Raw genomic sequence first — 24,995 nt, 5'->3', positions numbered from 1 at the left:
GTATATTCATGCTGCAGAGGACAGAGGGGAATTATTCCAGGAAGTGGATCCAATTGTACCAAAAAGGGAATATCATGAGCTCCACAAATCCACTCTCTACAGGAGTGCTGCCTTTCAAAAACATTTTGCAGTGGCTACAAACATAAAAATGCATAACTTGGTATAAGTACAAAACCTAGAGCCCTGTGCAATGGAAAAAAGTACTCTGGGCTGTGGTCGGAGTAATTCTTTCTTTCCTACATTTCTCCTACATCTAGATGTATTTGTGCGTTGGAGAAAGCCAGAGGCTTTTAAACCAAAATGAACTACGTTTCGTTACCAGATTTTCAGTAGTAGCGTGTTACACTACTTTTTAACCGAAAAAGTAGTCACGTTACTGTAACGTGTTACTTTACACCAGTGGTGGAGGAAGTACTGAATCTCAGTACTTAAGTAAAAGTACAAATAACCAGAGATATATTTACTTTAGTAAAAGTAAAAGTACAACAATGAAAACCCTACTTAAGTAAAAGTAAAAAGTACCTGATTTTAAATGTACTTTAAGTATTAAAAGTAAAAGTACTTGCATAACGATTTATTCTCTTAATTTAATACATTCCACCACTGCTTTACACCCAACACTGGTAATAACATACTGTCTAACAATATAACTTACCTACCTTTTAGAAATAGATATGTATCAGGTAAAGATAGGTATTTATTTCAAAATATTTGACCCCAAACTCTGCTGCTAAAACCTTTAGTACCTTTGCTCATGAAGAGCCTGCAGATCCCCATTATCAACAGTATTTTTCAAAATAACCTTCCGAGTGCTCTATTTTATCCATATTGATTTTGTCCTGTGTGATACTCAAGGTAATATTTCTTGCTTCAGTACCTCATAAAGTCACCAATGTGTTATTGCCTTTAGGAGATATTTGGCAAAAAAGTGTATTGTGTCAAAAGTACCATTAAAAACCCCTCTCGAAATAGAAATATTAAAAGGCTTACTTGACATTTTCAGTCAGTTTTAGTTAACAAGCACTGTCACTATTGCAGAGGAAGTTTTATCTGATCATATATTTGCCCTTTATCTTTCATAATGCCTTTGCTGGAAGCCATCACTTCCATTAGAGGAAGGGAAGGCCAATGGCATAGAGGCAAAAACAATCAAGACAAGAAAGGACATAAGAATTAAACAGATCAATAGTGGGGGTGACAAGAAAAATGGGTGGAAATAATAAAGTAAAAAAGTTTGCAAATACAGACAGGTTGAGAGACAAAGTGGATAGATGTGAGGGAGAGAGGTTAGAAAGACACAAAGAGAGAGTATAGAGGGTGAAAGATAATAATGTGAAGAGGAAAGAAACTCAAGGAGGAAGGGCAAGAGGCAGGAGAAGAGACAGAGGCACAGAAAATACCACGAGAGAGAGAGAGAGAGGGAGAGAAGGAGGACCTCAGATGACTGATCTGCCTGTTAATTAGAAAAGAGAGCTGAAACACACTGTGTTACACCCAGGGACACACACACACACACATGCACACAGATACACAGAAACACATTCATGGCGATTCATCCCAGAGACCAGCTTCTAATTAACATTAAAGTCTCAGTAGAGAATGAGAGAGGCTCATGTGTTTAAATCCCAGGAGAGTGATCACACCAGATAACACAATACACCAGAGCTACAGTATAGGATTTTTTAACCTTTGCCTGGCTGTTTGTGCGTAACAAACATAATGTGAATCTCTCTCTCTCTTTCTTTTGGTTGCTCTCTCTCTCTTTCGCTCGTTGTATTTATTCCTCTCCATAATTGCAGATGTTTATATGAAAAATATCAGGACACTGTCAACCAGTTTCCAGCTGACGCTTAGTTTTGCCATTTTGTCGTACTTAAAATTCACCTTTTGAATTCAGATTTTCCCCTAAAATGTAATCTTCCGTAGTTTCAAAGTAAGAAAAACAAGTTGTTGCACAGTGTGAAAATATCATACATATTTTCTGTATCTGCTTTTACCACTTCATTGAAGGAATATGAAATGTATTGCATACTGAGTGAAATCCAACACCCACTGTATATGTGTTGCTGCACAATTTAAATGAAAACATTCAACTGTAGATGTGTTGTGCATCATTTTAAACACGTTTCTCTAGTTTAGTTCAGAGATGACTGTCTTTTACTAAACACCCACACTCTATTCACTTTGTCTTTAGCATTAGTATATAGTTTTTGCTGAAAACAGCTGCCGAGGGCAGGGTGCCGATAGCTACGATTAGACTCAACACAACCACAATATGTGGTTGAGTCAGAAATTCAAAAAAAAGGCTAGGAGGCTCCAGTCCACAGAACTAAAAGTTGGATAATAATATTCTGTGACTTAGGCACAAACAGCAATTCCTCTAAATTAGATACTATAGATGCATTTGATTCAGTGGCTACAAAGAGGGTATATAAGAAGCCACTTATCCCACAGGCAATTGGCTTGCTCAATTTGTGTCATATTGTTTTTTTTTTGTTTTTTTTATTATTTTATTTTATTACTCTGAGACAGTGTTGTCAGTAATATTTTAACGAACTGCCATATGGACACATTTTTCACTAATGTGGACAGTCCATTCTATTCTATTGTATTTTATGATTAAATCAGAAATATTAGTTAATACATGTTTATGAATCTGTTTTCATTTTGATTACAAACCGAAAAGAAATCCTCCAATTTCCAATTTACTGCAACAATAATCTATCTAACAATCATTGTTCAAGGTCACCTGACAAAAAAAAAAAACGTCAACATAAGCTTTGCGAGTTTTGTGGAAATAATATCCACGTCCTTCCATCTCTCTCATTGTGTCACTAAGCCTTCAGAGTATCATGAAGTCAGGATGGTTCCTGCAGTCACAGACAGACATGTAGACACAAAACAGGCACACACTAACACAATAATACGATGTGACAGGGACCCTATAGTGTGTGTCTGAGCACAGGGACTGTCTGTCCGTCAAACACACACACACACACAGCTCAAGGCAAATACTGCTGCAGCTATGATGAGTGTGTGACATTGTCCTTTGGACACTTGCTGTCAATGTAAGTGTGTGTTGTGTGCACGCGCAGTTGGGGGTGCATGCTGTCTGTCTGTCTTTTTATAGTGGAGCAATAAACCCAACAGGGTATTGTCAGCAAACATGTGGGCAGTGAGAGGCCCTGCATCATTGCTCTGCCACTCACACAGTTATTTATTTAGTCACTCAGCCATTCAGTCAGAAAGTGAATGATAATTTTAACACCAACAAAAAACAAAATGTAAATCGCATTGATATTATTTGTTATGGTTCTTTGATAGTATAGCCTTTGCATTAGCAAATACCAGCAAAATAACATACCCAGACTCTTGTTAAAGGAACACGCCGACTTATTGGGACTTTAGCTTATTCACCGTAACCCCCAGAGTTAGATAAGTTCATACATACCCTTCTCATCTCCGTGTGTGTCGTAACTCTGTCTGACGCACCCACCGCTAGCTTAGCTTAGCACAGATCTTGGAGGTAACCGGCTCCATCTAGCCTACTGCTCCCAATAAGTGACAAAATAATGCCAACATTTTCCTATTTACATGTTGTGATTTGTATAGTCACAGTGTGTACAAATAACAAGGTCACATGAGACACAGCCATCTTCTAACCGTATACATACTGGGAACTATATTCTCAGAAGGTGAAGACTTGGGCGGAGTGATTTGCTTGCAGCAACTGAGCGAACTCCAGGCGAACACTCTGCTCCTCACCACGGGGCTTCTCAGGTGCTGCGAGCAAATCACTCCGCCCAAGTAGCAGAAGTAGCAGTGCTTCGCCTTCTGAGAATATACAGTAGTTCCCAGTATGTAGACTGGAAACATTACAAACTGGCATGGGATGTGTATAGCCCAGGACAGGAGGGCTATGCAGCGGGTGATTAAAACCGCCTAGAACATCATTGGTTCTAATCTACCAAGCATTTGTGACACTGGTGAGACAAGGTGCCTGCGCAGAGCCCGAAGGATACCCAGCAACATCCCAGCAACAGCCTGTTCACCTTGCTGCGTCTGGCAAGCGATACAGAAGTATCCGCTGCCCTACCACCAGACTACAGAGCAGCTTCTTTCCTCAGGCTGTGAGACTCCCCAACAAAACCTCATCCTCCGTACTCCAAAAAACTAAAGTATTGCAGCATTAAAAAGGGTATGCAAACTTTAGCATGAATAAGGGCAAAATGATGTACTGTATTATGTTATATATATATATAATAAATTGGTTTAGTTTGACCTTTTTATCCCACCTGAGCAGAGGATTCCTTGCCAGAAGAGCTCCGACAGGAACCTTGTGACTGCTTCAGTGTCCAGGATAATGACTGAAGGTGAACAAGCTTTTGCCATCAGGGCTTTGTGGCTTTGGAACAACAGGCTGGTGTCCTCAGTAAACAGTAAGTACCATATCAAAGGATGGGCTTATTTTATCCTTTTATCATTCACAAAACCCCCGAAGAAACAAAAACTAACAATGAATTAATTGTACTAACACATGCTGTCTGCAATGGAAGTCCACTGTTATCCAAGAACTATTAAAAGCACACTTACAGTAAGAGTCATAACATTGCGTTTGGGTGACATACTCCTGCTTTATGATGAACATTCAAGTCTAGTTTCAGTGAGACATCGCCTACAGCAGTGATGACAGTTAGGGTATCATTTTCTTTAACCTTGGACCGATAATAGCTGGTCATCAGGGTCGATGGTTTAACTCCTGGTTCCCCCTAACAGCATGCTGAAGTGTCTTTAAGCATAACACTGAATCCCAGATGAGCAGGTCAGCACCTTGCCTGACATGTCCGCTAGCATCAGTGTATAACAATATATGATAGTGTGTGTAAATATATGGTACTATATAAATGCAGTCTATGGATGTCCATGGAAAACTAAAATACAGTTCACTTTTTACCATGATTTTGCATGCTTAAGTAAATATCATGACATACTGATATTGAAGGAATGCTGTGATAGTTGCAATGCAATATGAAAATGTCCATAGTTCTCCTTCATATTTACGCATATAATTCGTCATATATGCATCTGTAATTTGTCTCATTTCATTGATGTGTGATGCAATTGTTATCAATGATGTTATATAAAAATGTACTCCGTTAATTAATGCAGCCAAATCAGTACAATGATTATTAAACAAAAATAGACATGGTGCACATTGATTCCAAGCAGCAGACGTGTCCTTGTCCTGGCAGTAAAAATGAACCCATTGTATAAAAAGCTCAGCTGCTAATGCATGCACAGCTAAAAAGTCCTAACAGGTTTCAGAGGGAATGACAGGTGAAACTTACTTCTGCAGATGGGTCTGTGGTCACTCCAGGCAGCCAGTGTGTCAGTGACTCGTTGGCAGGTGATACTTTTAGATCCTTGTAGTACATAGCTGTCATCACAACTGAACTGGACGCTGGATCCAATTCTAATTTAAGGGGACACAACAGTAACAACACTTTAAGAAATTGTAATAACAGTTACATTGATTCAAGCACTCACCACTTTATAAAGGTGATACTTGCAGAGACCTCTGACATTCTTCATCTTAAGGGAAGGAAGATAATTGTAGAAATAATGTATGAATGATGGCCATGATCTAAATGATGCAGTGGCTTTTAGATCCCTGTGGAAAACAACCGTCCCCACAGATTATCTAATTAGGATCTATAATTCCTCTCTCTCTGTAAGACCCTTACTTTTTCTCCACACATTTTTTTCTTTTTGTCTGCATTCCTTTGCTCTCTTCTCCTTTCTGTTCTCCACTCATCTCGCCTTCGCTCTCATCATTTGTTCTTATCATTCTTGTTTCGTCATTCCCTCCAACACCCCGCTGTCTAATGTGAGAGGGACATTCAGCCATCTGAGTGGAAGTCTGCATGGTGTCTTGTCTGTAAAGCTTAATGTCTCCTCCCTGCTGATACACACCACAGTCTACCACCTGGCCAAACATTCACCACGTAGGGTTCTGGTTGTTGAGTGGCTCCACCCTGTTGTTAAACACTGTAGAGTTGTATTGCCTGGCTAAATCTCTCTGTTAGTGCCTTTGTCACGGAGAGTTGGGTCATTCACTTTACAGCTTCTACTACTTCGGCGATACTGATGACACTGAAAATACCTCCCATCCAGCCGCTCACTGTGAAATGTACAATTACAGGAAAGAAAACTTTGTTGTTATTGCTATTTCCTTGAAAAGAACGAAAACCTTTCCCTCGCAGTTGTGTATGTAGTTGTCTGTGAATCAAAACTGCTGTGACACAGTAAGTTACAGCCATCTCGCACATCTTCACTGCCCAACAGTGAAAACTCTTTTCTTTTCTCTGCAGCTATGTTCTCTTTCCATTTCTCCTGTTTTATTTAATCACTACACAATTCTGTTCCAGCGCCTGCATCTCGGAGCTTAATGATGATTAGATACAAACCTGTAACACACACACCAAACACATCCATGCCAACATGCATGCACACTTACACATAAACACTCACAGATGAACACACAAACACATATACACACACAGAGGTAATGACCTTTCACTAAGTCAAACTCCACTAATAGTCCTACAGAGTTTGTGCAGCCAAAGTTGCTAATAGTAAAAAAGAACACCAGAAGCTGGAGATTAAAAGGTGATTATCGTTTAAAATTATTTTGGCCTAAAAATAGTCTCAGAAAAAGGTAAAAATGGAATGGCCATATTGATTCTCTCATAATCACAAGAGAAACATAAGAGCAATTTAGCTGCTACTGATGTTAAATGGATGAGTCGTAGGGAGATGTGATAATTTTATAATTGCTCACTCCTGATGAAATGAAATGATGTCTTCCCTTCTACTGATAAGATGGCAGACACCATGGAGTGACTCATTTAAAAATCCTTGTGACCACCAAGTCCTTGTTTATTAGTAAAGATCCTACTTCCTTACCATACATGGATCCCATGTATAACACAAGTAATGTGGACCCCTGGATAGTGATTAGTAATGTAAATTTGTAAAAACTGATGGTTAACGGTGCATCTCTGGACAGAGGAGCCACAGAAGATAATTAAAGATTACTATAAACAAGGACACACAGTGAACAACACAGGCTCAGCCTATAACGGCTGAGGAGAACTGTAGTTTCAGACCTGCAGTAAAAAAACTGATATGAAAGAAAAGAAATGCAGCTTTAACACTCATTACCTGCACTGTGGCACACGTGCAAAATTCCAATGCAATTACATTTTTGTCATTTTGTGTGTGTGTGTGTGTGTGTGTGTGTGTGTGTGAATGTGTATGTGTGTGTGTGTGTGTGTGTGTGTGTGTGTGTGTGTTTGTGTGTGTGTGTACGTGCGTGTGTGCATGCGTTTGCACGTGTGTGTGTGTGTGTGTGTGTGTGTGTGTGTGTGTGCATGAACATGAACAGAAAGTTACGTAAGGTGGTTCACATCTAAAAAGCCAAAGCTGTAACAACAGATCCCCAACAGACAGAAATTATTCATGATGATACATGAACCACAACACTGCAGTCTCCAGAAAAACAATGGAGAACTTTGGTGAGGAAGTTCCATTCTCATTGACTGATTCTGGGACAAGAACAAAGTGGCAAAGTGGCACTCATCTCAGTGTGTGAGTTAAAGGATGTCCATGTGTGAAGAAGAGAGAAGAGACAACTAAACACAATGTGGTTTTTAAAGAAATAGCTGACAATCTGAACGGGACCCTGAAGTCACAATTTCTGTAACCTCAAAATAATCTGGAGAAATAGATACAGTCCTACTGTATTTCAAACATGAGAAGCCATCAGATGTAAACTCAGTTCAGTTTGAGTCCATTACTGCACCCATTGTCAATATGCAAACAAACAATACTGTATGTTTTCAGTACAACTCTGTTCAGTCCGCAGCAAGGCTCAATATTTTAAGTCAATCGGTCCAAAGAAATACCAGCCCACCGGGAGTTCTCCTGATCCTTCTGATTATCACATTTTTTTGCTGGCAACAACCAAGCTGTTCTGACTTGTATAAATAAACCAGCACCACATAAACCAAGCACAAAATGCACATAAATTGAGCAAACATCCCTCTTCTCCCATATCATCCAATTGATTTCATGAATTGTGCCAGGTTTGCAATTGCAATCCATTGCAGAGTGAGAAAATATGCTGCAGTCTGGTTTCTAAACATCTGACACACATACAAAAATGATCCGTGTGCCGGTCAAAAGATCAACAATATGCAAGGCACTTGCGTGTGTTTTTGATACTTGATTTGACTCGGAGTGACTTGAGAGCAGTTGAGTGTGGAATAAAGTGAACTTACTGGAAAGTTGAGCCCATCCTCTTGCCATTTTCTGGAACTCCAGGATCTGGACAAACATCCCCAGCAAGACCGCTTTGACTCACTGAAATAAAAAAAGGAAAACAAATATGGTAAGCAGTGTCTGTCTTTTTTAAGGTTATGGATGTGCATTTGATAATGATATATTCACACACTTTAGGGACATCTTGTAATCTTTGGAAGCATACACAGCATCATATTATTCTGACAGGTAAATCATTAAACATCTTCTCATACCACTTTTTACAGTAAGAGGAAGGTGAGAGGGAATGCAAATCATCCTTGTTATTGTGATCACAAGCATCTGAGTGTTTTCATTTGTGATGAAAGTCGTGTTTAGATCCAACTGTTGATAATTTACAAAATGAGGCATGCAGTAAGCCTTTAAATTACAAAAAAATAAAATCTATTCTCAGTTGACTCTGGAACATGTTTAAAAAATACACAGACCTAAATATGAAAACAAAGCTTTTTCCTGTGCTTTTCTGACTTTTCTGACCCACAATCCTATGCACAGCATATGTGCAAGGTCAGGGTTCAGTATGTGGTTTGTAAGGGCAGCTGCAGTACTAAAAGTAAAAAGAAAAAGTATGCGATTTGGAATAGGGCTGCGCAATTTGGAGAAAAAGACACAAGTCCTTTTTTCAATACTTCCATCTTACATCCACTTGCTTGATTATCAAGGAAAATGCAGAAAAAACTACAATTTTAAAATGTGTATTTCTCAACTTGAAAAGCCAAAATGTCTGCTGTGAAAGTTACCTTGCACGGCAGCTGGTTTCTCGCAATATCACGATATCCCACGGGAATCACAGGATCACATACAGTATCACATGAAAATCCATCTTGTCAAATGTGTTTGTGTCCGAACCATAGACTGTGGTCCAAACCCATGGTTCTCAAAGTGGGGTCTGGGGACCCCCTGGGGTCCTTGAGGGGGTTCCAGGGGGTCCCCAGCAAAAAGTGGAATCATTTATTTTATTAATAATAAATTAATTAATTTATTATTAAGTATCACAATGACAGAATGTATGACTATTTTGGTCATGGCTTTCATAGACTTTCTTCTGTAATAAAACATCTAAAAGCAAAAATCCCATCAGGTGGGTCCGTGGTCTAATTTGTGTCAGTTTGGGGGCCCTTGATGTCAAAAAGTTTGAGAACCACTGGTCTAAACTACAAGCTCAACTCTCATAAGAATGAATGTATGGGTGATGTATGGCAATGTAGGCCTACATATATCTATGGTTTTAAAAGTGTCTTCCCTTTTCCAAACAGTTTCCAATGATGGCTTCTCATATGTGTAACAAACTATGTGGGGCTTGGGCTTCAGGTTAGTGAAAAATGTCTACAGGCGGTGTATTCTAGTCTTGTAATTTTTATTTATTTTGAACTGGATAAAATACAAGCCAAAAAACAAGTGTAGTTCACCAAGATTGTCTAATTTCTTCTACAAACAAAAATGTATGCCATCAAAATAATCAGATGCTATAATCACATAGGCTTACAAATTCCATGTTATGCAGATTTTACACAGTAGTTGAAAAAAAAGAAATCTAAGTAATGTCAAGAGATATGTGACACGGAGAAGAAAAGTTGAATAACATACAGCCTGTGAGCAAAAAACACGCTGATGACAAGTGTCCTCACAGCAGCATAACTAGAGAGCAACCAAATGACCTCTAAAAAAACCCATTGAAGTGTAACATTAACCTTATTACCAAAGGGCTACCAAATTGATAATACATTAAGATAACTTATAGGCTAGGCCCTATAGCTAAATGATAAATGTTAAGAAGTTCTTCCTACATCAGTAGCTAGCCTAAACAAAATTAACTTGATTCACCATTTCAAAGAACCTTTTGCACGTAACGTTACTTCAAAAGTAGCATGGAAAGCTATTAATGCAGCTAACATTAAATACTGTAGCTCAGGGAACTTCAACAGGGGTCCGGGGCCCCAAGGGGGTCCTCTGCATCACTCCAGGGGGGTCTCCAAATTATTGTTAAGTTTTTTCAAAAATTAAAAAGTCCTAAAATGAATCTAACATATAATTAGCAAATATAAATCCCCACTTATGATAGGCGTACTGGCCTATAGGTAAGGTAGTCTCTAAGGCCATCCACAGATACAGTTCATCCTAAGGATTCACTGTACCACATGTATGTTTGACATTAAAACCTGATTTATAAAATCATGCCAACAATTATTAGGCTATTTTAATAGCTTAGTATTGTATGCATCATAAAAGGTATCTATAAAGGCTTTAGGTCGCCCTGAACTCTATTGTAGGCCCAGTTTAATATGCAACTTAATTTTATACAATATATGCAGTGGCAGTGTTGGTCATCTTACTTTAAAAAAGCAATTAGTTACAGTTACAAATTACTTCTCCCAAAAAGTAATTGAGTTAGTAACTCAGTTACCACATTGTAAAAGTAATTAGTTACTCAACAAAGTAACTGTGACGTTATTTTGTATGTTCTATAACGATATTACGTTCTATAACATCTTTAACGTTAAAGATGTTTATATTAACTGATTGAAGAATAAAAACACTATATACAGAAAAATCGAGCGTTGCTTGTTTTAACAGAGTGGCTCCGTCTCCTTTGCTGGAGCTCACGCTAGCTGCATTTGGGCTTGGGGTTGGGTTAGCAGCAGCAACAAGTGTCGTGTTAGCATGTGTTGATGTGAGGTGCTTCATAAGATTTGAGTTGCTTGAGGCAGACGTGGATAAAGTATTTTTTCCTGGGCATAGCGTGCATGTTACATAAACATTCTTGCCTTTAATTTCAATGAGCGAGAAGTAGTGCCGGTACTTCCAATTCGAGAACGCTACCTTTGAATTTCCCTGGCTCGTCGACATTGTCGCTGTCTTGTGTTTAGCGGTAGTCAGAGCGTGCAGTGAGACAGCGTGAGCAGGGCATCCGCCCACCCAGCCAATCATCATCGCATTTGCAACGGTGTCATCATCCCCACCCCTGTTCTCTCCAGGCAGCTGATGTGTAGCCAAAGCCTGACACCTCGCGCTTCATTCAACCAAATTGTAGTAACGCGCCACTTTACATTCTCAGTAACGATAACGGCGTTGCAACGATGGGAAAAGTAATTAATTAGATTACTCCGTTACCGAAAAAATAACGCCGTTATACTTAAACGCCGTTACTCCCAACACTGTGTAGTGGCTGGTCCCTGCTTTCAGTTAAGGGGTCCTTGGCTTAAAAAAAGGTTGAAGAACCCTGCTATAGCTTATTGCAAACCTAGCATGTCACGAGCAGTCAAACCACACCTGAAGCGTTAAAGTTAGCTAATGTTACAGTACGTAACCTACCTGTTAGCTAACTGTTTAACACAAAAATCAATTAGTGGAAAAGATTTTTTTTCTCTTCATGAAATGAATCAACTTACATGAGTTTAGTGTTTCTTTAGCCAATATTTCAGTCAGTCTTAGTTGTTGTTCCCCCACAAAGTGCTAACGTTACTGCCAGTAAAGCCACAGCCTGACAAGTCTCAGGTCAAGATGCATTTAAAAAGCTAACGTTAATATTTGTGAGGCGTTAACATGTGTAGAAACACAATTGTGAACAGCTCCTACCTTGTGACCTTTAGCTTGTCCCTGAACAGAGCATTAATTTATTCCGCCAGATGTCACTAAGAAATTTGACAGATTGCTCTAGGCAAAAGCAGGGGATTTGCAGTGGTGGAAACTAACTAAGTAACGTTGTACTCGTGCACTGCATTGTAATTATCATGATTCCGTAGGCTACTTTTCTTTCTTTTTAATTTAACATTTCCATTTTATGTTTCTTTACAGAGAAAAATGTTACTTTTCTGATTATCTTTATTTATTTTGACAGCTATAGGCTATTCACTAGTTACTTTACAGCTTAATATTAAACTTTACATAAAACTACCAAGTCATACAGTTTGAATTTTCAAAATGTTGTGTAGGTCATAAGCAAATTCAAACATGCAGTGTGCAAAATGACATGAAGATTTAATAAAAACCTCCAGGGAGAAATTGTTAGAAAAAAAAGGTTTTGCACAAAAAATAAATGACAGAACATCTTTCGTGATCGAATTTAAAACCAACATGTGCAGTGATTTAATGAAGAGAATTGTCCTCAGTTCTCACATTTAAGCATCTTATTCCCTCGTGTTTTTTTTTTCATTGATCTGCATGAGCTTATCTGTTCCTCAAAAAAGCACAAACGCAAAACACATGGCAATTTTTGTCCAGCTCATATTTGGGATCTGTCATTGGTTTTAGATGTCACTGTGGCAGGGAGCATCTGCTGCATGCCTAAAACATAATGTAAATGTAAATGAGACCAGGCAACATGACAGAAACCAGTTTAGACCAGCTCTAACTCTGTGGATGAATAATGATGGTTAGCAAAAAAACTAAAAATAAAGTGAAATGAAGAACAGAATAAATAAAATGGAAATTAGGAGAATGTTGAAAAGGGACTACAATAGCACAAAGGGAAAAAAGGTAATATCCTGGAGAAAGCGAAATTTCTGATCTCTTAGCATCTCTCTTTTTCTTTCTGTCCATCTTTTCTTGTATCTTTCCCACTTGCCTCTCTCTTCCTGTCTTCCTCATCTGCCTCTGCTCCCACTAACTCCTTCTACTTTTGTGTTCTCAGCTCTTCTCAGCTCACTCCGCTTTTCTCTACACATTAGCTGCAATTTACAAAGGGGTGCCGAAGTGTGGTGCATCCTAGCATAAAAGATGGATGAATGATTTGCTGCGTTTGTGTAATTTTCTCATGTGTGTGCTGAGGGGTTGTGAGCGTAGAGACGCTGTGTATGCGTGTTTGTGTGGGATATGATGCAAACAGAACAAGCTGTCTTGTTGTTCTGCTGTGTTTTTGATGTTCTGTCCAAAAATCACCACATAAACACACTCGAAAAACACACTTTCTCTGTCGTGCTCTCTCATCCCTTTCTCTCTCACTCATGTTCAAATGGCTTTCATTGGCATCAAATACAAAGGTTCATATTGCCGAAACCAATCCAGAACATGCAAAAAACATGAGATTGTTATAGAAAAAAATAGCTGCCAAATATCTGGCAATACTGCTGGGCTGATGTCAAAAATCCTCAAGCTGACTTAATCCCATATTTGCACTTAAAAGACCATTCAACGTTTAAACACAAGCTTATGATGCATAATATAATTTCCATATCATCAAAGTGTCTTCAGCAAACCTTTCATCTCTAAAAGTCAACTTTTTAGGAATTTGTAAAAAGTGATTCATTTTCTTGTTGGTGCCCATGTACTATGTTTGGCATTTCTTTTATTTCTTTTTATTATTTTTTTGGCACGGTAGGCCTTTATTCGATATCACAGCTTAGACATGAAGGGGGAGAGAGAGGGAGAATGACATGCAGCAAAGGGCCGCAAGTCGGAATTGAACCTGCAGCCGCTGCTGCGAGGACTGAGCCTCTGTACATGGGGCTCACGCTCTACCAGGTGAGCTATCCAGGCGCCCATGTTTGACATTTCTGACGTCTGTAACAGAATACACTTCAAGTCAGCAGCCTGCTTCTATAGACAGGATTTAAACTAACCCCCAATTTCCACCGGTTGCGGAACGTCTGCGGATCCGCTCCGGAACGGCGGCGGAGTCAGTAGGTTTCCATTAAAGTCAATGTGTGTATTTCCACTGACTGCAGAACGGCTGCGTCCGTCGCAGCTCCGGCGATCCGCAGCCCTTCAGAGCAGATACACAGAGCTTCTATTCTTGCCGTTACTAAATGACTCACTCCGGATTTCCACTGAATGCAGAACGTCTGCGGACCGGCTCCGCTGCGGAACGGCTCCGTGCTCCACCGTCCACCAATACCCACTAGGTCCGGATTTGTTGCGGCACGGCTGCGGCCATGTAGTCACAAGGACCCACAAGATCTCGCGAATTCACGTAGAATAGAACCACAAAACCAACAACAGTTTGTTTCCATCCAGAGGAGTAGAGGGGAAACGACTCTGTGCTGTGTTTTCAAGGTGTAGTGCAGGGAAATATGATCCGCCGTGAGCATGGCGTATTTTATTTTGAAAATTAACCGGATGTTTATTTTGTTTCTGTGCTCGACTTCCTGTCCCGCACTATCTGCCGTGTGCTAAATTGCTGCGGAGCTCTCCGGCGTCCGGCAAAAATAGAAGCTCTGCGTATCTGCTCCGGAGGGCTGCGGACCGCCGGAGCTGTGCCGGAGTCAGAACACAGCCGTTCTGCAGTTAGTGGAAATACACACATTGACTTTAATGGAAACCTAATGACTCCGCCGCCGTTCGTTCCAGAGCGGATCCGCAGCCGTTACGCATCCAGTGGAAATTGGGGGTAAGTTCTTCTTGCCATTTCTACTAAAGTTTTCATTATGCAGTCACCCCTAATATATGCTACCTATGAACTGTTCAATATACTTTTGCATGCTGTAAAATAATAGCTTTCTGCAGATGCGTAACTATCGGTAAGCAGGATAAGCAGTGCTTACGGGCCGGACCAATCAGGGGCCCGCGTGACTGGAAGATATTGATTGACAGCCGGGGCCCCCTATCACATTTTCATTACTCGACAATCCCAGCAGTCCCATGTTTATCAAACTGTACAAATGTGTGTCCCAAGCCAGGTTAGGATATTAACTAACAATGTAAAGATCAACAAGCCACTGACACATATGTTCAAATTTGATTGATTCAATAAATTATTTTTTGTCTTAAATCCACCAGCCATTTTAATTAATGTAATTAATTAATAGTAATAATTACTATTCTTCCCAAAACAAGTTTCCTTTTTATTTTTAAAGAACTATACAAAAAAGTTTTTTGCAACTTTCACTGTCTTCCGCAACTTCATTGCAACAAACATACAAGACATCGCAACTTTTATCGAAATTTTTTACAAAAGCTCCCGCCACAAACAGGCAATTTGGGCCACAACAATCTAAAAAAAAAGGCCGCGAATTCCTGGAGGGACTGCCCTTGTGTGTTTTTTCATGTGTTATGGTGCGCATTCACCAGGTTTTTTGTTGTGGTGGTGCGTGTAGGCTACTCCTGATTTTGTCAGTCATCTCATCTCTTATATGCTGTGTCTTTATGATCCTATCCTGTCCTATTCATCGTAGCCTACTCGTGGACATTGTGCCGTCATCACGTGCTGTAGTAGGGGGGCCCGTCTTGATAATCCTGCATAAGGGCCCGGTGTTGGCTCGTAACGCCACTGGCTCTCTGGAACAGTGTTTTAAAGCATATTTCAAAGAGCCCACTGACCACTGAGTAAAGAGTATTCAACATTGTAACAAGTATAAAGAGACTATGAAGCTTCTGCAGTGGTGGAATATAACTAAATATATTTACTTTGGTTCTTTACTTACTTACTTTATTTTATGCAACTTTTTATTTCTACACCATTATAATGCAGAGTGAAATGCTATACTTTTATAATGCACAACATTTATTTGACAGCTGTAGTTAATAGTTACTCTGCAGATGAAGTTACTGTACTATACAATAACTATGTAAAGTGCTGATCTGAGTAGTTCTTCTACCACTGTGCTAAAGCCATCACCATTAGCCCTCAAAAAGACAAGAATGTCGGCATGTATTGTTTTATAAAGTTTGAGGTCTCCTCTTAGATTGCATTAAAAACTACATCCAGTTGCTTGGATGTATGTCTGCCGTTTGTTTGCTTGTTGATTTATTCATCTTTGTATTTCTGTTACTTTATGAAATTTGCGTATTATGTATAAATTGTAAAGGGAAGTGATTTTCCCATGAAGATTAAAAAAGAAATTAAAGAAACATCCCACTTACAAGCCAGCGTTACAACAGTATTGCACATGCCAACAAGCATAAAGAGATTACTGTATGTGGCTACTGCCATCACCATTAGCCCTTAACGCAACCAGATTAGATGTGACACTGCTTTTTGAGTGTATCATGAAAGATTAACATCATAAATACTCAAGAAGGTGTGACCCAGCAGTAATTTACAAACTGGAAAACTGTCCATGCAAATAAATCCTTTTAGAATATAAAGACAATTTTAAGTTTAAATGTGAATAATGTACATTTCTGTTGTAAATATAATGATGAAAGATGATTCATTTTTTATCACTTTTTTATCCTTCTCAAAAGAACAGAAGGTATCACATACTGTATTGTCAAATGATGGTGAAAAAATGTTCATCTCTTCTGAGGCATTCTGTTGGTAAGAAAGAATATAATTTGCAAACTTAAACTCCCACAAAAATGTCGTACATTAAATGAGAATTTACCATTTTCTCTGTTGTTTAATCAGTTTGATGTGAACTGAAATGAGCTGTAGTGTTTGGTCTAAATAGGAGAAGGTTAGGTGTCACTAACAAAACGTTTACATTACAGTACAAGGTGTTGGTCAATTCAGAGTCATAAAAACAGGATCAAGCTTATGAAACAAGGCCATGTCGAATATTTACATTAAGGTTGTTGATAAAGTTTTAGTTTTTTTCTGCTGTTAGTTTTGTTTTCTTTGTTGTAAGACAGTGTTCTTAAGAGAAAGAGTTACAAACCACTGGCTTGGGGAATTGGAGAAAAATGAAAAATGACTGGCTTAGAGGGCAACGTAAAGACGGATAAACATAAGAGACATATGCATTGAGAATGCAAAGCCATGTAGCACAAAAGTTTAGTTGTTATAACAGCCGACAGATGAACCATTACAAAAGAAACTGTGGTCAAACAGACAATAAGAGCGGGTGCAAGGACAAAGAAAGATGCAGGGAGAGCGTGGGAGAGTGTGTGTGTGTGTGTGTGTGTGTGTGTGTGTGTGTGTCTGTAATCAGCTGCCATGTGTTTCAGGTAAGGGTCTTTGAAGTGCTCTCAGATGCCTGCTGGATGAGGAGAGATGTGTGAAGTGCAGTTTGTTGATATGCTCTTTTCCGCTGCTCTCCTCTGCTCTTCTTGTTGCCTCTTATCCACTCTGCCCTCTCTCTCTCCTCCACCTTCTCGTGCTCACAGGTCAATCAAGCCAAGAGCTGGAGTCTGCAGCCATCTTCCCAGCATCACTGTGTTGAGCCCACACGATTTATCCACATAAATACGCTAGTTATGATGCTACTTGTTATAATACACTTGTTATGATGCTGAGTCAGAGCCATGTGTGATGAAACACAGTATGAACTATTATTCTGATGCATTACTGTGAGGCTTTCCCAAATGTTTTCAGCTGTGGTGCTGTACCATCGTGTGATTTTCACATTTCAAGTGGTGATAGCTTTCATTTGAGTAGACCGCAGCCCAGTACCACCTTGCCTGACAATCATGAAGAAAACACTGATTAGAAATCACACTCACACAATGATTCATTACAGTTCTAGGTCATTGTCTCGGGAGTAAAACTCCTTAATCACAATCTTTCACCCTCTCTGAAATTATGACACAACCTCAGCAGTAAGTTAATGTTACCGCTGAGAGAGGGCAACTACATGATGGGCTGCAGTTACCACTCTTATTATGTCTTTTTATTGGATTATCTCCTATGTATCTACACTCTAAGAAATAGCTGTGTATTAACAGATGTATGACTGTATATTTTAACAGAAATTGTCCATAGAACTTGATTCCAGTTTGTATTTCTGTTTATTTACATTTCAAATTGCATTATGGGACCTTTATTCTGACAATTAACATAGTGAGCTATTCACAACACCATTCTTGTAAAAAGCGTCACTAAAAGTGTTCAAAGTGTTGAAAAAAGCATTCAAACTTTAAATTAATTAAAGAACAGATTATGTTTCAGAAGTGTATTAACTGAGCAGATTTGTGTAAGATAACTTTAAATAACAGAAAATGTTCTGTAATTTAACTGCAGCTACACACAACATTTCTGTTTTTAATCACGGGACAAAGTCCGGGTAATGAGCTGCTAGAACTTTTTCTGTTATTTTACGGATTTATTTCTCAGAGTTTATCTATCTATCTATCTATCTATCTATCCATCTATCCATCCATCCATCCATCCATCCATCTCTCTTCAGTATCACGTAAAATTCTAATCAATAGTCAGAGTGAGAATTATTCATAAACAGACCGTTCTCAAACTGATTTAAACTTATTCTCATATGAGTCTGCCTATTAGACTGTGGTTTAATATAGGCTAGAGGCTGTTACAGACAGTCATTTAGATTATGATTCATAAGCACTCCATTCTCTAGACAGGTAAAACTCATTATCATCAGTCTCTGGTTCTTTGTAATGATTATATATAGCATAATTATCTGCCATACAGCTATAATATTACCACTGGGAGTCATACAGTGTAAAGAAGTGTTGTTCAAAGACTGGTTCGGGACCAAAAGTGGACCTTGGCTTTACATTTTTTTTTACGTTTTAATGATCTTTGTTCCCAGCCTAATAGCCTATAACTGAACTACTTGGCGGTAAACTCACTGATCCTTCGACCCAATGTGAAAATCCACATTTCCGCAGTTTTGATCCCCATGATAAAAATGCTAGTATGCTTTAATGAGCAAGGGTCCCATGGTGAGAAACTAAATGGCTCATTTAGGTCCAGGGCTGCAGAAGTTGAAGGGAGCCTTGGACTACACAGTTACAGTTATAGTCATTATCATCATTCTTTGGCTCCACATTGTGATAACAGATAACAAAGTATGTTCTCTACAGGGCAGCCATAATTTTACAAGTGGGAAAGCTATACTTTTGATAGTCTTTAAGCACATACGGAACCACTGGTGATCACTGTGATTTTACTTAAACATCATGATAAAATCCACATAGGGTTACTTGTGATAAGAGAGCTACTTCACAACAAGGTGTTTTTGTTAGCTGACCCTTCACGTAACAAGCTAATGCAATAGCTTAGGGCTCAGCAGACTGACTTCAGGCAATTCTCTCATGTGGAAACATCTTTGATCTTGATCTTTTTTATATGTGTGTGTTTGCATATCTGTGTGTGCATGCTTAGTTTGTGTAAGCAAGAGTAAAAGAGAAAGTGTGTGTAATAAACTGATTTGCCCCGGGAACTCCTCACATACACGCACACACACACACACACACACACACACACACACACACACACACACACACTCAAATACACACAGAGCATACCAGTTTTAATCTTAATTGCCACAACACACGAAGAAGCACACAAGCGCATAAGATTTCTTTTTCTCACACACACACACACACACAAAACACCATACTAATGTTAATTGCACCAGCACATGCTTGGCTGAGCGTGTAAATCAGCAAAATTATTGATGAGTGTTTTATTATGAAGCTAAATGCTAAGGAATGGATGAGGTATGAGCTTGGGCTTCTGTGACAATTAAAATCCTCCATCACATGATCTGAATACTGTTTTGGAGGTGTCTCCAAGCTGCTAAGAAATATGTCTGCCATTTGTAGAATTATTAATGGCATTCATCATTAGACTCATTGTTTGACTGCCTTATGGTCAACATAATGTTTAAGTTAATTTGGATTCCCATTAGCTGCAACTGAGGTAAGAATTATTTCTCCTGAGGCCTCTACTATGGTGGCCGACAGGGGCAATCGCCCTGCAACTTAAGAAAACACAAGCAAATAGACAAAACACAAGCAAATTAAGAAAACAACTTTATTAATTTGACAACACATGCGCAGCATTCAGCAAACGCGCTGCAAATACCACAACACAACCAAATACATAAACGCGCTGCAAATAAAAAACGATGCAAAAAGAAAAGCACACAAACCCCGAAAAAAGAAGCGATGCAAAAAGAAAAACAACTTCATTAATTTGACAACACATGGGCAGCATTCAGCAAACGCGCTGCAAATACACACAACACAACCAAATACATAAACGCACTGCAAATACACACAACCAAATACACAAACGCGCTGCAAATAAAAAACGATGGAAAAAGTAAAACACACAAACCCCGAAAACAAATGCAACAAAAAAAACGCTGCAGATCCAGATTACACAACGGAAGTTCTCCAGGCCTCTAGAGGGAGCAGCTAGTGGAACAGCTTGATTTTCGACCCCACGGGGAGCGCTCTGCCTTTTTATTAGTGTCGGGTATGGCTGCATAGTAAAAAGAGAACTCCCGTCTCGTGCCCTCCCGTCCATAGACTGTATATTATATTCATATTATTATTATTATTATTATTATTAATAATATAATATATTAATAATATACAGTCTATACTCCCGTCTCATGCCCTCCCGGTGCCGTCCCCGAGCTTCGACTTTTCAAAACAAAAGCTCGCGGTGGTCCGCTATGTCTTCGTACTTGTGATGTTTGTGAACTAAACAGTACGGCAATCATGCTAATGAATACAATAACTTTTTCAGCAGATGTCTTACTTACAACACGATGGAGTTGGCAAAGCAGTTTTGTGTTTATGTTTGCGGCCGGGATTTATTCAGTTTGATAAATCCCACGGTAAATTGGCTGGTTTACTAACAGGGAGGGACTATAAATCCTGTCTGTTTTTTGTATTTCAAGAGCGAATTGCTCCACAATATGAATACAGATTGCTCACTTATTTTGTTGTTAACCGTTGTTGTATAATCACAATATTACACTTGGAGGAGGCCTATACTTCAGTAATTTCGGACCTCGAAATTAAACCCTCTCATGTAATATGGCTTAAACAAACGTCAACATTAAACGCTGATGCAGTTTTAAATTTTTTATTACCACGAGTTTACAGACGTCTCTGCTGATTGAGTATCACCTGTGACCTGAGCCGAGACACACCCACCAAACGAGAGAAAACATATCTCAAACATAGACTTAATATTTACAGTCTATCATCATAAGTTGCACACAGTTGCACACCGTTCTGAGATTGAATGTGTCCCGGCTCTCTCTCTCTCTCTCTCTCTCTCTCTCTCTCCTCCCGTGGGGTCGAAAATCCAGCTGTTCCACTAGCTGCTCCCTCTAGAGGCCTGGAGAACTTCCGTTGTGTAATCTGGATCTGCAGCGTTTTTTTGTTGCATTTGTTTTCGGGGTTTGTGTGCTTTTCTTTTTGCATCGTTTTTTATTTGCAGCGCGTTTGTGTATTTGGTTGTGTTGTGTGTATTTGCAGCGCGTTTATGTATTTGGTTGTGTTGTGTGTATTTGCAGTGCGTTTATGTATTTGGTTGTGTTGTGTGTATTTGCAGTGCGTTTGCTGAATGCTGCGCATGTGTTGTCAAATTAATGAAGTTGTTTTCTTAATTTGCTTGTGTTTTGTCTATTTGCTTGTGTTTTCTTAAGTTGCAGGGCGTTTGCCCCTGTCGGCCACAGTACTCTACACCTCCCATTTTGATCAACTAGTCAAACACAATACGCACAGAAGAACTTCAGTTATTTATTTGCCTTTAAAATGAGACCTATTAAATATCAACTGCTGTTTTCAAGCAAAAACTTAAATGCTTAAACACAGCCACTTCAGGTTTTTTTTAATGGCCTAAATTCCAAAATAAACCACAAAAACTGACACCTACTGTGCACATTAGTTGCCAGCATTAAAAAAAACTAATGGTGTACTACTCTTGAGACATTCTCTGACAAAGTGAGGACAATGTCAATCCTGTTTACCCCTTAAAAAAGTACATTCACCTTCATGTTACTTGGTTGGCTGGGTGGCTAATGGTATTTTCACTGGACCAAAAGTGGGAAATGATTTTATTAATTTACAGCACTTAAAGGAATACGCCACCGTTTGTTGAAATAGGGTTATTCAACGTCTCCTCTATATTTATATAGGTGGGCAAACGCATTTTTGTCTCAGTGCATGCATTGTCTTAGTCCGGCAGCGCTGCCGCTAGCTTAGCTTAGCGTAGTGAATGGAATCCTATGTTGCCGTTAGCATGTCGTGAGTAAAAGTGACCCAACAACAACAAAAACAAAACCTAATTACTTCTTGTGGCCTGCGTATTGACTTGGGACTATATTGGGTGGAAGTAGGCTACAGCCGAAGCACTGCTACTTGGGCACAGAGATATCACGCAGCACCTGAAAACTTCCGTCAACACACTGGCGTGAATATTAGCTGGCTATTATTCCTACAGTAGACAGTGAATGGTGATGAACATGTCGGATTTTTTGAGAGACAAAGAGAATGACTTCTCAGACAGTCAAGATCCAGAAGCATACCTCTACGAACCAGAGTTTTCAGAAGAGGAGCTGCGTGCTTTGGAAATAGAACGACAGGAGGAGGAGGTTGCGATCGCTCAACAGCCCGAGGACGTGAGGATGAGAGCCAACACGATCTGGTGGTGTGAGTGTGGGGGAATATGCCAACATATGCCGACTGAAATGAGCGTGCCTGCAGTTGTGTCACAGCTACCAAGGATTTCTCAGCGTTGATCCATCCGGCAGTCCTCGACTTTTTTTTCAGTGCGATAAAGTCAACTGGAAAAAAACGCTGAATGGACCCAATAAACAGCTGTCCACAGAGTAAGTGATTACTGTAAACATGACGCATGGTCATTTTATGGGATAGATCGACCCTTATTAGACCTGTACTCACACAGAGTTGCTGCGTGATATCTCAGCGCCTGAGTAGCAGTGCTTCGGCTGTAGCCTACTTCCACCCAATATAGTCCCAAGTCAATATCTGCCTAGGAAATCGTCTAGTCTTAATCTGCATTGCTATTTGTACTCGTTGTGAATACGCAGGCCACAATAAGTAATTAGGTTTTGTTTTTGTTGCTGTTGGGTCACTTTTACTCACGACTTGCTAACCGGCAACAAAGGATTCCATTCACTATGCTAAGCTAAGCTAGCGGCTGCGCTGCCGGACTAAGGCAATGCATGCACTGAGACAAAAATGTGTTTGCCCACCTATATAAATATAGAGGAGACGTTGAATAACCCTATTTCAACAAACGGTGACGTATTCCTTTAAGTTACAGCTTCAAAATGCAAATTAATCTCATGATTAACTCTGACATATATGGCCCTATCTTGCACCCAGCACAATTGACTTTGTACACCAACGCATGTATCATTCCTATTTTGCACCCGACGCACAGCGGACTTTTCCCTCCACAGACTCACATCGGTAAATTAGGGAATGAACTTGAGATCCCGGGGGCGGTTCAGCAAAAAGAGGAGGCGTGTTCCGGCGCAAACGTTCCCTAGTGCTATTTTGCAGTTTCAGAAAACAATTCCGCCACAGACCAGGAAAAACCTAGTCTAAAGTCAGTGGCGCGTTATTCAGATGCTATTTTAAGGGCGCATGGTTGGCCGTAATGTAGAGTGTGCACACCGCGCATACACTTTGCTTCTCTCATCTCACGGACCCAGCAGTTTCCATTTTTGCAAACCATACATAAATACAAGGAAAAATATGACCTTGTTTTACACAACATTTCCATGAATCATGGATGTGTTGATGACATAAATGAAGAAATATTAGAGGACTTAAGGAGATGTGATGTTGAACTGCATGTGCCGATGCCACTTAACCCAAATGTCCCAGCAGCAGCACGGGAGAGGAGAGACAGAAGAGCTGCATCGTCTATAGTGAGGTAATCCCGGTCTAATGTTAGACTACATTGCAAAAATATCACCATGCATTCATAACCTCGTGATTCAGTGAGAGTGAGCCCAAAACATCGGAAAGTATGTTTTTGTTACATTATAATAGCAATCCGCCATGGAACAAACGCGCCTGCTTTTAAAGGGAATGGGGAATGTGAGATAACGCTCTGATTGGTTTATTGCACGTTACGCCCAAACCACACCTATGAGTAATGTAGCTACTTCAGACCAACCCATTTTAGATTTGCATCGGGCACAAGAGTCATTTATCCCGCCGGTATAATAGCAACAGCGCCCGAGATCAGCCCTCAAAGCTACTTGCGTTTGGCATTTGATACTTGCGTTTCAGATCGTTAAAATAGGGCCCATAGTCATGCTTTGTATTTAAAACTGTTCTCTCTGTACAATTGTAAAAGTACACAAAGTGTCTTTCACCATGTCACAAACGTCAGGGTGAAAGGCATGACAACACCTACTTAAATCCCACTGAAATGACATGTAGGATATTTTTCAAATAAAAGAGCTGAGCACATGAAAAGGGGACAGGAGAACGGAATGGGAAAGAATGTAGTAAGACAGAAACTGAAAGGGACACTTTGCATTTTTTTTGCAAGTATATTCCATATATAGCTACATATATTGGCCCTCAATAATGTCCGCCATAGGAATGTACTATTTCTCGACTGGCATACAATATGTCTCAGATGTGGACTGTCAAAAATGTACCCATTAATGACTTCACCTGATGGAGACTCCACTGTTACTTTCTGGATTCTTGGCTGCACCTTCAGAGGGAACGAATATGATGCGGTGGGCACATTTCCAATTCTACAAAATTCAGCCATGAAGAATTCCAACACAAAACCTCCAGACTTCACTTGAAACTTAGAAAGTTAAAATATAAAAAGCTAAAATTGATAATGTAAGGACTTATCTATTAGTAATGCAAGGACTTATCTATTAGGAAGCAATAGATACAGCCAGTAGAATGTGAGTCATTATGCTGAATTTATTATGGGCTGTAGCAGATTATCATCCTGATACCAGCACAGGGAAATTTACTGTGTGTGTCAAAGGAAGGCTTGACAAGTTCTTCAAACCCTC

At 39.6% G+C, this 24,995-nt stretch overlaps 1 protein-coding gene across 1 annotated transcript in view; it reads right to left on the bottom strand.

The window, feature by feature from the left end:
* Positions 1 to 24,995, bottom strand: part of LOC116060479 (CUB and sushi domain-containing protein 1-like) — a 366,236-nt gene that overhangs the window by 185,937 nt on the left and 155,304 nt on the right. Inside the window, exons 7-8 of the mRNA XM_031314040.1 lie at positions 8,343 to 8,424; positions 5,349 to 5,473 (exon numbers count right to left, since the gene is read on the bottom strand). Coding sequence (XP_031169900.1) covers positions 5,349 to 5,473; positions 8,343 to 8,424 — 207 coding nt within the window. The remainder of the gene's footprint in view (positions 1 to 5,348; positions 5,474 to 8,342; positions 8,425 to 24,995) is intronic.

The sequence above is a fragment of the Sander lucioperca genome, chromosome 3 (assembly GCF_008315115.2).
Source record: "Sander lucioperca isolate FBNREF2018 chromosome 3, SLUC_FBN_1.2, whole genome shotgun sequence".
Taxonomy (NCBI): Eukaryota; Metazoa; Chordata; class Actinopteri; order Perciformes; family Percidae; genus Sander; species Sander lucioperca.
This window is presented reverse-complemented; position numbering and strand designations above follow the sequence as displayed.